The sequence below is a fragment of the Rhinoderma darwinii genome, chromosome 5 (genome assembly GCF_050947455.1).
Source record: "Rhinoderma darwinii isolate aRhiDar2 chromosome 5, aRhiDar2.hap1, whole genome shotgun sequence".
Taxonomy (NCBI): domain Eukaryota; kingdom Metazoa; phylum Chordata; class Amphibia; order Anura; family Rhinodermatidae; genus Rhinoderma; species Rhinoderma darwinii.
In genome coordinates this window covers 303882454-303896786 of record NC_134691.1, presented here as the reverse complement: position 1 = coordinate 303896786, position 14333 = coordinate 303882454, and the positions used below count along the sequence as shown (strand labels likewise).

General features: G+C 41.1%; 1 protein-coding gene across 1 annotated transcript; it reads right to left on the bottom strand.

The window, feature by feature from the left end:
* Positions 1 to 447: 447 nt before the first annotated feature.
* HTR5A (5-hydroxytryptamine receptor 5A) lies at positions 448 to 7586 on the bottom strand. Its single transcript, XM_075827379.1, has 2 exons — positions 6211 to 7586; positions 448 to 5298 (listed from the first exon to the last, which is right to left on the bottom strand). The coding sequence occupies exons 1-2, from the start codon at positions 6925 to 6927 to the stop codon at positions 4966 to 4968; spliced, it is 1050 nt and encodes a 349-aa protein (XP_075683494.1). The 5' UTR covers positions 6928 to 7586; the 3' UTR covers positions 448 to 4965.
* Positions 7587 to 14333: the final 6747 nt, after the last annotated feature.

Below are 14333 nucleotides of genomic sequence, written 5' to 3'. Positions count from 1 at the left end.
TCTCATCCCCTGCTTCTTACTTTCCTACCAAATGTACATTAGCAAGAGTGGAGATCACCTTTCGGTCTGGAGGGCCTGGTATGTCCATGCATTACACAGCCACCCATTGACTATAGCGCAGTCCACAACTGATTGCTAGAGGTCCAAATAACGGGACACCCTGTTATTAGTTTATTGTCAGATGACCCTTTAGGCAGTTTATCCCTAGCAACCAAATAGCTAGGCTGTATTGGCATTGTGCTGACAGTAGGGAAGTGGAAAAGTAGCTTGGCAGCTCATTATGTCATCTCCATATAAATTGTCATCCTCTTACCCCCCACCCCCAAATATAAAGATTTCTAGTGCCCAACATCCCTATGTATTTATTTCCCTGTACAATAATACAGCTTTCCAGAGCTCCAATCCTTAAACTGAAATCTCACTTTACTTACTATGCAGCCTTTCCCTCCTATACAACCCTTCTACTTACACTTCACAGTCAGCACACAAACTCAACTTTAAGGTGTACCTCCAATTTTGAGATTCCTAGGCTATAACATTAGAAAACTGAAGAAGTGGCAACACTAGGCTGTTATATTAGAGATTTGCAATTATTACATTATAGGCTTGTCAGCCGCAACATGGCAGCCAAAACAGTGTAAGCTAAGGTTCAATGGTGACATGGGAGATGACCTTAAAAATGTGGCTGTATGGGGCTCAATTTCTCAGGGCAGCCTGTGGCCACCTATAGAAAATGTTAGTTGACGAGCAATTTTGAAAGGTTTGCAAGATAGACAGATAAAAACACAAATTGGTAATGTGATCAGTGGACTTAATGGAAATTATGGTAATTTGGCAGTTGCAATTGGGTTTATTTTCAATAGGGATAAATGATCCACTAGGTGATATAAATTACTGTATTCTTTTCCACTTTCATACAAAAATATAGCTGATATACTGGCGTACTTGGCTTAACGAAAAGCACAGAATTATAAGTAGGATTTTGCTTCTAGCTTTATGACATGACAACTAGATATAGGATTAACTGAAAGACCGCTACATTTGCCAGTAGACAAGATGAATCTCTTACTCCCAGCGCTATCAGTAAATACAGAAAACCAGAGTAATATCCCAGTTAATTTTTAATTACAAAAACAAGGAATACACACGCTATAAGCTGAAAAATGAAATCTTGTTAATTAAAAAATACATTTTAAAAGTTAGTGGGAAATCTTCTCTAAAGCCATTCTTAGTCCTAGTTCACACACTGTATGTGCAAAGTAATTGGCACAGGCATTTTTTAATTTATCCTTCTCTCTTTTGGATCCAATTGTGACAAACCCAACACAACAGCACTGTCTTAGGGTATGTTCACACGGCAACTCCAATTACGTCTGAAATTATGGAGCTGTTTTCAGGCAAAAACAGCTCCTGAATTTCAGACGTTTTGACAAGTGCACGAGTTTTTCGCGGCGTCTTTTACGGATGTAATTGGAGCTGGTTTTCATTGGAGTCAATGAAAAACGGATGCAATTAAGTCCCAAGAAGTGGCATGCACTTCTTTGAGGAAGGCGTCTTTTTACGCGCCGTCTTTTGACAGCGGGGCATAAAAAAAAAAAGCCTGTCTGCACATAACACCGTAAGACCCATTGAATTCAATTGGCAGATGTTTGCAGACGGTTTGGAGCCGTTTTTTCAGGCGTAATTCGAGGCGTAAAACGCTTGAATTACGTCCGTAAATAGGGTGTGTGAACATACCCTTAGGCTTCTATAGGGCCCTAATATACCTCCCCATGTCTCCAATTTTATATGGACTTTCATATGGACTCATTTTCAGTGGTATTTCGTATGACGGAGCCACAGGGACTCGGTTAGTTTGGATTCACATAAGACGGAAATGCTGACTCTCCATGCTGAATTTCCATGTGGAAAATCCAGAGCGGAGATTTGAACAATGCTGCTGAACATACGCAAAAATAAGTAACATGCGCAGCAAAATACGCACATAAAACATGCATATTTTTCTGCAGAAACACTACTGAATGTCTGGAGCATTTCCATCCTATGTGAATCCAGCCTAAGGCCAGGTTCCCACGTGTCGGAAACGCAGCATAAAAATCACGTAGCGTGTCCAACCTGGAACCCGCAGTACATTCCATCCGAAAAATCGCACCACATTGCGGTTTTTCGGGCGGAATTTCCACTTAGAAAAAGTAGCACTTGAAAAAAAAAATCTGTCGATACTTATGACCTCCCTCTTCTCTGCGTGTAGACCGGCCTCCTACGAATTTAGATTTTTGCAGGCATAATCGCTGACATTACGCAGCAAAAGTCGCAACACTTGGCTTTATGTTGCGGGTTTTGCATCCACATTGTATTCAATGGGGAAAACACGCAACAGAAAATCAACAAAAACGCAGCATAAATTGACATGCTGCAGAATTAAATTCTGCACCGCAGGTCAATTTATTAACATTTACGCTGTGTTTTTGCTGCAGCGTGGGCATGAGATTTTCAAAATCGCAACCACTTTGCTGCTACTGTAAATGCTGTGGAATTTCCGCACACAATTCCATTGCGGCAACTCTGCAGCATTTACGCTACGTGGGAACCCAGCCTAAGCCTCCATACAGCCTCCATATAGCCTACTTAGGCCACATGCACACAATGCGTATTACGCCTGAAATTGCCACATGGATTGCCTGCGGAAAATCCTCAGCATAATACAGTACCAGCAAAGTAAATGAGATCTCTAGTAATCTCATCTTCACGTTGCAGAATTTTTCCGCATGTAAATTCACCTGTGGTGCAAAATTGAAACTCTGCAATATGTCAATTTATCTTGCATTTCCATTACAGATTTGTATCTGATAACTTTATTTAAAAAAAATCTGCACCTGTTTCTGCATTTAAAATTTAAAATCCGCACCTAAAAATGCATAAAATTCATTACTAAGTTTGCGGAAATACCTGCGCTTATCTGTGGACTTTCTGTATCAAATTCCTCAACTGGAGTATGTAGCCTAAGGCCTTGTTCACACAGTGCAAATTTGCTGCAGATTTTGCAGCCATTTTTTAAGCCAAAACTAGGAACGGAACCTAAAGAGAAGAAATATATAAAGGAAGGCCTCATAGGTCTGCTCTTTTGGATCCAATTCTGGTTTGGACTTTAAAAAATGCATGCAAAATCTGCGGCAAATCTGCACTGTGTGAACAAGGCCTTAACGTCTAGATTTTTAGATGTTTCAGTGTACAAGCTTCAGTTTTTGATAATCAATCCCATCAATGTGTATACAGGCAGCTTTATAAAGTGCTCTATTTTAACCTTTGCACTTGCTTCATCCACCTCAGGTATAAATCTCCTCCTAGTAACAGCACAGGATAATTTATTGGATGTGTATGACAAGAATCTATTTGATCTACTAAGATTGTGTGCACATACGTTGTTTTTTATTGTAGCAGACTAGAATTACACATCTATTTTAAATTATAGTTTGGATATGTTATGCTGCACTTGATCTTTAAAAGAAAATCACCTGGCAGTTCAATTGCCTTCATGCATAAATTTAAAATACAACATCCTCATCGGAATAATCCTATTATAAGTTAATTGGTCTTCTCTGACCCTCACATCTATTCCCCCAGGAGACCTTATTCAAATAGTGAATTCATTGAGCTGAGCTCTTTTGAGCTGTGCGGTACTGCTTGCTTGGCAATTTGCAATGATTCCTACCAAACAAGGGGGCATGATGAAAGATCTTTATTATAGATTAAGGCCGGATTCACACGAGCGTGTGTGTTTTGCGCGTGCAAAAAAAGCGGCATTTTGCACGCGCAAAAGGTCCATAACAGCTCCGTGTGTCATCCCCATATGATGCGCGGCTTCGTGATTTTCGCGCAGCCGCCATCATTATGACACTCTGTTTGTATGTTTGTAAACAGAAAAGCAGGTGGTGCTTTTCCGTTTTCATTCATAGTTTTTACTGCTGTTGCGCGAATGACGCGCGTCACACGGAAGTGCTTCCGTGTGCTGCGCGTGATTTTCACGCACCCATTGACTTCAATGGGTGCGTGATGCGCTTAAAACGCACAAATATAGGACATGTCGTGAGTTTTTATGCAGCGGACACACGCTGCGTAAAAATCACTGACTGAACGGCCCCATAGACTAACATAGGTCCGTTCGAGGCGCTTGAAAATCACACGCGTAGCACGGACGTATTACACATTCATCTGAATAAGCCCTAAGGGTCAGGATTTAAGGGACTCATACTTTAAAGGACCCTGGAAGATCACCGACAATTTCATAGATCTTGTTTATTGTTATCTAGATACTGCAAAACCTCTTTTGGTTATTATAGATGTCAGCAAAACTTAGGGTATGTTCACACGGAATATTTTCGGCCGTTTTTCGTGCCGTACACGTCCGAAAAATCGGAAGACGTGCCGTTTTTTTACACTGCTGTTTTGAAAAACGACCGCGTTAAAAAAAGCCCGCGAAAAAGAACTGCATGTCACTTCTTGAGCTGTTTTTGGAGCTGTTTTTCATTGACTCTACACAAAAACAGCTCCAAAAATGGGCATACAAAATGGCACAATAAATGCGAGTGGCTTAAAAAATTTCTGAAAATGAGGAGCTGTTTTCCCTTGAAAACAGCTCTGTATTTTCAGACGTTTTTTGTTAAGCGTCTGAACATACCCTTAATAATGATATTGCTCAACTGGCTGATCTGCTGCTTTATATACACAGTGAGTAAAAAAACATATTGGCCTTTTTTACATTTGAATTATCTTGCTGTCATCTCAGCGGTCTCATCTCTATCCAACAGACTTTATAATCTTCCTCTTGGATTGCATACAAGTTGAAGCATTCCAGTTCCTCCTAGTAACAGGCAGTAGTCGTAATACTGAGGTTCTTGGATGAAGACACAATGGTTGGTTAACACATGCTTGCTCAAGTAAATTCCAGTACACCAGAGAGAGTCATCACCGCTGTCTGGAGAAGAGATTTCTGAATGCATTATTATAGTTTTTGTTAAATGCTGTATAGATCAAAGGATTAAAGAATGAATTTGAGTACCCCAGCCATAAAAATATACTTTTCCAGATGGGAGGTATATCACAGGAACACAGGGGGTTAATCAGTTCTGTTATAAAGAATGGGATCCAGCAAAGAACAAAGACCCCTATGAGAATGCCCACCATAAGTGCAGCCCTTTTTTCCTTCTGTTCCCTCCATGTGTCTCCATCTGTCTGGAAGGTGACAGTGGCGTGACGGACTGTGAAGACCATCTGAGGCTGGTGAGATGCTTCTTTAACCTATCAGAGGTGACAACAGAATTAATATAAGACCTGAAAACAAATTGGCTTTTATGTATTCATGATATTCATAGATGTATATGATATCTATGTTAATGCCCAATTGTGCCTCATGTGAATTGGTGCATGCCATAAAGTAAGTGCGTAACTGTTCTGAGATATTGCACATTTGTTTTACTTTTTTTTTTGCTAAACCATAGACATGACATATGGGTTCATATTCCCCATCTCACACATAGATGTGAAAAAAAAAAGAAGAAAGAATGGAAGAAGAAATTGGTGAGCATACATAAATGTCAAGCATTCCAGGAATACGCACAGTCTTGAACCATGATTGAGGTTTACAAGAAAATCTGCGAGGGTCCTGACTTGGTTTGCTGTAACTATAGCACCAGCATGTGCAATTATATAAAGATAGATTAATATACTGGAACAATGAGCAAATACAAGCTGGACGCTTCCATTTTATGCTACAGGCTTACAATTAGGAATACATAAATGCAGCTTTAGATTTATTTTTACCATTTATTAACCTATGGATAGATGTGTCACACGTATTTACAAGTAGGGTAAACATATTCTAAAGGTTTTAGACAAGTGAGGTGCAAGAATCTAGGACATTATTCAATCAATATACAATTGTATCGGAGTTCCCCAGTAAAGCAGAGAAGAGTTGATCATTTACCAGAATATGTCCTGATATCATTGGTTTTTCATAAGATTGAAAACCTTCACAGTTATTTTAAGTGAGTTATCACAGTGAACATGGGGACAGTCAATATAAGATTCTGCTGCAACTGTACCATCAATATGTCAGGTTGGTGTGACCCTATAGTAGACACATTATTATCATCACCTTATCACATTGTTCTGCTATGTAAAAGCATGAAACTAAATGAATAATGGGCTCACCTCTATTACTTCTGGCATTGGGGTGATGGTATTAGTCTTTTTGGACCCAATTCTAAATTTAGCAGCTTTGTATATTTTCCAGTACACAAAGAGAACCACACAAAGTGGAAGGTAAAATGCTCCAAAGGTGGAAAAGATGGTATAAGAGGGTTCCTGGCTAACTTGACACTTTTCAGCCCTTTCTGAATAGGTTTCTCCCCATCCAAAAAGAGGAGAAAGGGAGATAACTGCAGATAACAGCCAAGTCAGCAAAATCATGATGTTAGATATCCTCTTTCTGGTCTTCAATGTGTATTCCAAATGTCTTGTAATAGACCAGTACCTGTCCAGGGCAATGGCGGTTACATTCCAGATGCTGGCAGTGCAGCACAGTACATCAAAGGAGATCCAGATATGGCAGAGTACTCTACCCAGTCTCCAACGCCGATCATTCAGCTCATGAACCAAGCTTAGGGGCATCACTAGAGCAGCCACCATAACATCTGATATTGCCATAGATGCCACCAAATTATGAGGAACCCGATGGAAAGTTCTGACCCTCAGTATGGTCACTAGCACTAGCACATTCCATAGGAAGGTAGCAATAACCAGCATAGCCAGTAGAGTTAAGATGAGGACGCTGAATACAGAAATCCTGTACTTGTTGATGTTCTCTGACCCTGAGCTCCCATTAGAAGTAACAGTGATGTTCCACTCCATCCTCATTAGTGGTAGCATGAGAACTTATCCACAAAAAATAACCATAGATGAGTCTTTCTTCATGAAAAACTCCATCCAGCTCCTGTAGATGGTAGCTGATCAGTCACCATCAACATGCCAGGCTGGTGCTCCATCACGTTGCTATGATAAGGCAGTGAGGGCACAGCATGGCATAAAGTTTGGACAGGATCTGTGCCCATCCCCAGCACAGACATAATTCCAGCCTTCCAGACTTCCTGCAATCAATGAAAATGTGAGCAAGGAGAGAACAGGCAGCAGCGACCCATCCACTTCTGCCATCCAGTCTGCGCTGTCCCTGGTGCTGAACTCTTCCCAGGATCTAATGCAGGACCATACAGCATGAGCACAAGTGACACTAGAGCAGGATAGCACAGCAATAGAGGTGACACCGTACTGACTCCAACCACACTGCTGCTCCAGGAACCAGCACTGCTACATCATTCACCAGGCAAGCTCCAGAGTGTGGTGAGGATCCAGCCGAGCTTTATATAGGGAGAAGCTGTTCTTACGTCAAGGTGATGGCAGCCTCCTCCCAGTCATAGCAGTCCTGACACTATGAATAAGAAGCCCCCAGGGGATGAGGGACAGTCACAGCGCTCCTCCTGTAACACTACTGCCAGCAGCTGCAGGAGGACTCCGCTCCGTGCAACGAGCAGACAAGTTTACATATACAGCAGTATACTGTGATACAAGACCCCTCCCCCCGAATCTCATATACTGGAGGCGGCATATATTTTATTATCTATCTATCTATGTATCTATGTATCTATCTATCTATCTATCTATCTATCTATCTATCTATCTATCTATCTATCTATCTATCTATCTGTCTGTCTGTCTGTCTGTCTGTCTGTCTGTCATCTCATATCTATCTATCTATCTATCTATCTATCTATCTATCTATCTATCTATCTATCTATCTATCATCTATCTATCTATCTATCTATCTATCTATCTATCTATCTATCTATCTATCTATCTATCTATCTATCTATCATCTATCTATCTATCTATCCCTATATCATCTCTCTCTCTATTTCTCTCCCCCAGGGGTGTAAATATAGGGGGTACAGAGGTTGCAGTCGCAGCCAGGCCTTGGTGCATGATGGGACCCATAATTTAGTTCATTCTGCCCCCCATGAGAAGACAAATATCATAAATTATGTATCTATCTCTATCTTTGTTGTATAAAACTGTAATTTGTTACATGTAACATTTGCTGTGATGAAATTGTACGGTCTTCCTGGGTGTTTTGTATGGTGTCAAAGCATTGATTTGAATATGGTTGCATTTACGTTTTGTAGAATTCTGGTGGTTGTATTGCACATAAGGGGGCTCAGATGGAAGGAGAAGGTGCTAGAGGTGTTGTATTAATACTTTTGCTTATCACTTGTGTTGTCGTTCTATGTGCTCTGTTCTTTAAGATCTTACACAACACTGGCTCATTCTGTAAAACTGTCCCTTGTGGGTGAAAGGACTATGACAAGTCTATTCTATTTGTAAACTCGAAAATAAAAAGTTGGTGGTAGTAGTGCGCCATTGTTATAACATTGATAAAATCACTTGACTGATGAAATCTCTGACCCTTATGATGACCTTGAAATGTGTTCATTTTATCTTCATTATAGGCAACCTGTCACGATGAAAATGCAGTCCCATCTGCGGCAGCATGTTAAAGAGCAGGAGAAGATGAGCCGATTGAAATACAGTATATATGTATTTTGGTGGGAAAATATTTTGTATTACTTGTAATTTATTCATTTAATCCTCTGCTCATTCCTGGTATAGGAGTCCAGTGGGCGGTCCTAATGACTGATAAATGGCTATCTTTGTACATACACGAAAGGCTGTCAATCACTGTGGAGGACCGCCCACTAGACTCTGAACCCCCAAATGAGCAGAGATTTAAATGAATAAATTACAAGTTATACTGAATATTTTGCCACAAAACGATATATTAAACTGCTCATCTCCTCCTGCTCTGTAACATGCTGCCTCTAGATTGGGCTGCATTTTCAATGACACGTTTCCTTTATGATATATGCTATTTCAAATCATGTGAATACTTAACACAATAACCAGTAATGAAAACAATTATTTACTAGTCATAAAAATTTTTGGGGACATCACTGGTCTAAACCTAAATATACAAACAGGCTGTAAATGACTGTTGGCATAAGCAACCAACATCAGATGACAGTCTTTATGTCTATGAGCTCCACCAGGCACCTATAGCCATCTTATACTTCGGGAAACATTATATTTGGCTGGAATAGGCATAATCAGTCATGGTCAAATAATCAGAACATCTTGCAGACAAGAGTCAGAATTTCCAATCATCATCTGATATTTATTGCTTCCACGGCAGCGTTCACATTGTTGTTCATGTACCTTCTGATATTCTTTTGTTTGACATGGTGCTTACTTCAAACAGTTCCCAGCATATTTACAACTGGCCACTATAACCTTTTAACCATAAATATTGATGTGGGGCAAGTGGAAAAATTGGAAAATCTATCAGGATTCAAGAAGGGATTCAGATCTTCCCCATAGCTGCCTGTCATGCAGACATAAAAAATGGTCAATAAAATGTCTTCCTTTTTCTAAATATTAAAGCTGGCTATGTGATCAGTTGATTGCTGCAGGTCGGGTTGTGAAAGGTGATCAGACATTATTGCCGAGGGCAGCTGAGGCCGGCTATGCATTGCCTCTTCTCAATGTAATATGCTGTCTACACAAATCAATGTCTGACCATGTAATTGAGCATATGATCAGATGTTTTGCGGTGTGATTTCTATTAAAGCGTTCCACATCTCTTGCTTTCTGGACCCCTCTGAGTATGACTTGGGGAGAAAGGGAGTCTGGGATTGAATGCACTCAAAAAAAAAAAAAAAATCAAGAAGTGGAAAAGTGGAAAGTATCCCAAATTTTCATTTTTCAAATCTACCTTTTGATGTTCATTCTGGCACCTATACAAGAACTGTAGCCATTCACATCACACGGTCATTAAGTCAGCCATTTATTGTATACCACTCGCTCTCATCTATTTGCCATGTATTCCAGGCCACCTTCCTCATACTGTCACTTTATAAATTGAAAGAAAAGGAAAAAAAACCTTCCTGTTTGATGAATTCTAGAGTTGCCTGGCAACATTGCAGAATTCCTAGGCTAGAAAGTTAAGACAAGTTAAATGAAGCATAGCTTTATTATACTAGGACTGCATGTACTCTTTAAATGTATGTTCCCAAATGTATATTCCCTTAAATTTGGCATTTAATTCAATCTTATATGATAGAGGCGATACATCATCTCATTTTAAAGTATGGATTTATTTTTTTAATGTGACGCTCTACACATATTTAGAACATGATTTTGCTTTTCCACTGTCAGTTCTTTAGGTTTTGTTGCACTAGGCAATAACATTCTGGTGCCCTAGAGGCTCCAAGTAGAAGGAGGGAAAGAGTAGAGACTATTACAGCGTACTTGTCTCCCCAGACTTCTACTGCCTTCATATTCTGACAGAAAAGACGTTGCTTTCTGTCAGACATATCAGCTCTCATGGGACTAATGTTTTGTATCCCGCTTAAAAAATGTCTGCAAGTCTGTGTCTTTGCGTAGGGTTTCATTTCTTCCTCCCCCTGTCTGCTCTCCCTGGCAACCAATCACTATAAGACAACATTCCAACTGCTGTACAAAGACATGCCTGATTGGATCTGTGCCTGTAGCTGCAGAACTCAGGGTTGTGTGCTGCCTAAAGTGAACTATAGTAACAATTCCCGCTAATTACTAGGTAGGATCTTACACATTGTAATTTTCTTAGTGTTGTGAACCAACCCAAAGGTGTTTGTCAATATAAGATGTCATAAGTAGGCATGTATATGTCTTCTACATTTAGTAAAGTATTCATTTGTAAATAGTTAATATAAAGAACATAATACATGTGAGCATTAAAAGCACATATTGAATAACAGACGATAGAGATGAGCAATTTTCCCAAAATTTGTTTCGGCGCTGATTCAGTGGAAACTGTCATACGATTTATTTCAGTCCAGATAAATTTGTCACGAATCAAAAGTGCCCCGATTGCCCTGAAAACTCGTGTCTGATTCTCTGATGTTTTCTAGGACTGTGTCCAACCCCTTTCAAGCCCTTAACGCCAAGCGACATTAGTAATGTCAAAGTGACAGCAACATATATGGGTAGAGGGAGGGATAACCGCAGTGAATTTTTAAAGGATGTCTGCGAGGCATTATGGGGAAGCCCTTCTAAGGTCATGTTTTTTCTAATCTGTAAAATGGTGGCCGGTGCTTGCGGTTGTACCCAAAAGTTTCAGAATTTGCCGAAACTTTTCGAAAACTAGGATCAAATTTGATTCGCATAGAATCCATTTGCTCAGCTGTAATAGACAGACATTGAGAGCCCCCGGTGAGCTACATTGCAGCAAGGCATGATGGGCAATTTAGTTTAGTGATGATCAACATAAAAAGTAACTGCTTGCTAAACTAAGAATGCAGGCAAATTAAAATGGCCTCCTTATAAATGTGAGTTTGTTTCTTATATAGTAAAGGGAGGGGATCAGTGGCGTAACTACCGCTGTAGCAGCCATAGCGGCTGCTTCGGGCCGCTGCATGCCCGTGGGCGCCGCTAGCGACGCCACTTTCAATAGTAGGAGGTATCTCCCTGCTCCACCATAGGATACTGTGGTGTAGTTCTAGGGGGTCGCAATTTCGACTCGGCCCCTAAGCCTGGGGGGTCAACAGGGCCCCCGTAGCCACACAGCATAGACCGCGCTGATCTATCTTCCTGAATGCTCTAGCAAGGAGCTGACAGCTCCTTGCTCCGGCATTCAATCTGCTGTGAGTGGCTTGGTGCAGTGACGTCATCGCGCCTGTCTGCACCGAGTCACTCGCAGCACAGTGCAGAGGAGGAGAAGGATTACCTCCACCCATCGTGGGAATGGGGATAGGTAAGTAATTATGTTATCATTTTTCTATTAGGCACTATGGGGCATTATACTTGGTAGGGAAGGGGGGCTTATATGGTGGCTGCTATAGGAGCATTTTACTATATGGGGGGGCATTATACTGTATGGGCGGCATTATACTGTATGGGCATTATACTGCAGGGACAGCTAAGGGGGGCATTATACTGTATGGGGGGGCATTATACAGTGGGGACAGCTATGGGGGGCATTATACTGTAAGGGGGCATTATACTGTGGAGACAGCTATGGATGGCATTATACTGTGGGGGCAGCTATGGGGGGCATTATACAGTGAGGAAAGCTATAGGGGGCATTATACTGTGGGGACAGCTATGAGTGGCATTATACTGTGGGTATGGGGGGCCTTATATTGTGGGGGCAGCATATTGTGGGGGCAGCTATGAGGGGGCATTATTGTGTGGGGCATTATACTGTGGGGGAAGCTATGGGGGAATTATACTGTGTGACACAGCTATGGGTGGCATTATACTGCATGGGGCATTATATTGTGGGGGCTGCTATGGCCGGCAATATACTGTGGGGGCAGCTATGGGAGGCATTTTACTGTGTGGGGCTGCTATGGAGAACATTATACTGTGTGGGGGCAGCTATGGGGGGCATTATACTGTGGGGGAAGCTATGGTGGGCATTATACAGTAGGCGCAGCTATGGGGGTATTATGCTGCATGGGGCATTATGCTGTATGGGGAATTTGTTTGGGCATTGAACTGCATGAGGGCATCTGTGTGGGCATTATACTGTATGGGGGCATCTGTGTGGGCATTAAACTGTATGGGGGCATCTGTGTGAGCATTATACTGTATGGGGTATCTGTGTGGGAATTGTACTGTATGGGGCATCTGTGTGGGCATTATACTGTATGGGGCATCTGTGTGTGCATTATAATTTATGGGGCATCTGTGTGGGCATTATACTGTATGGAGGCATTATACTGTATGGTGGCAGCTATGGGGCATTATACTGTGTGGGGGAGCACTATGGGAGCATGATACTGTGTGGGCTGAACCGGGTGTGTATGGGCGGGGATTGAGTGGGATTAGAGGCGTGGCTTAAAAGAGAAAAAAATTGCCACTATGTGCCGCATCGATTGTCCCTCTTTGTGATACTTGAAAGTATAGCACTCTCTAGAGGGAGGGCTGTATAGCACTGTCTACAGGGGAGGCTGTATAGCCCTGTCTACAGGGGGGCTGTATAGCACTGTCTACAGGGGGGGTTGCATAGCACTGTCTACAGGAGGGGGCTGTATAGCACTGTCTACAGGAGGGGGCTGTATGGCACTATTTACAGGAGGCACTATCTACAAGGGCAGGCTGTGTGTCGCACCCAGGGGAGGGGACACCAATCAAATGTTTGCTATGGGGCCCAGTGTTTTCTAGTTACGCCTCTGGACGGAATGCCTGCAGCAGAATTCAATAAAAGAGCTTCCTCTGAGTTTCCCGCTGACTATATTGTAGGAATAACATAGTAAATACTTACAATATAAACTATTAAAACTCTACATACATGGAACTTCACCTATATTTCTAAATATCCTTAGGCTAGGGCTAGGCGACCACTTCAGTTCCACAGAAAGAAGCCAGAGGCTCTTGAGTTCAAAACTTTTCTTGTCTTGAGTCAGTATTCAATAGAAGTTAATGGGGAAAAATGGGAAGATGTTGCACAACACCCTTCGAATACTAAACCTAAAAAATAAATAATATGAATGTTTTTTTAGCCAGTTCCTGAAACAGTCTTGTAGAAATCTTGCAGAGAACACAAATTTATTTCCTCCTGATTTCTTCCAGATGGCGCATGACTTATCAAAAGGATGTGGTCTAACATTACTTGTCTCCTATTGCAGACAGAACATTGTGGGGGGGCTTCTTCTGCAACCAGTAATATTACTGCCAGACACAGGATTGTCTGTAGGAGAAGGTGGAAATGGCCGACCTTCTTGGATATATATTAAATTATTGTTTTTCTGTTTGATTGTAGTAAAATACAAAATTGGATCAAAAGAAAGGGGGAGATTGAATTGTTGGGATTATGTTTGTATTTTCTATGTATTTTCTATTTTTAATGCTCTTTAACTCAATGCATTCTTACGGATGTGTATATCACACAAAAGTTCTAAAGGCCTTCAATATATCTGGGCTTGCCCATTTATTCATTAATACATCCATTTAATAATGTTATTTTTATAACTGCTATGATTGCCACAATGGTTAAGGATAACATTGGTATATAACCACATTGAACTGCACATATCTTAGTACATTAGGCAAAATAAGAATTTCAATGATAATTTATAAGAACTCAGACCAATGTGAGCGGGATTTCATATAAGTAACTCAGCTTGTAATAGTCATGTAAGCTTCTAAGGGGTCTACTTATGGGATCTACTGTGGAATCTACAACT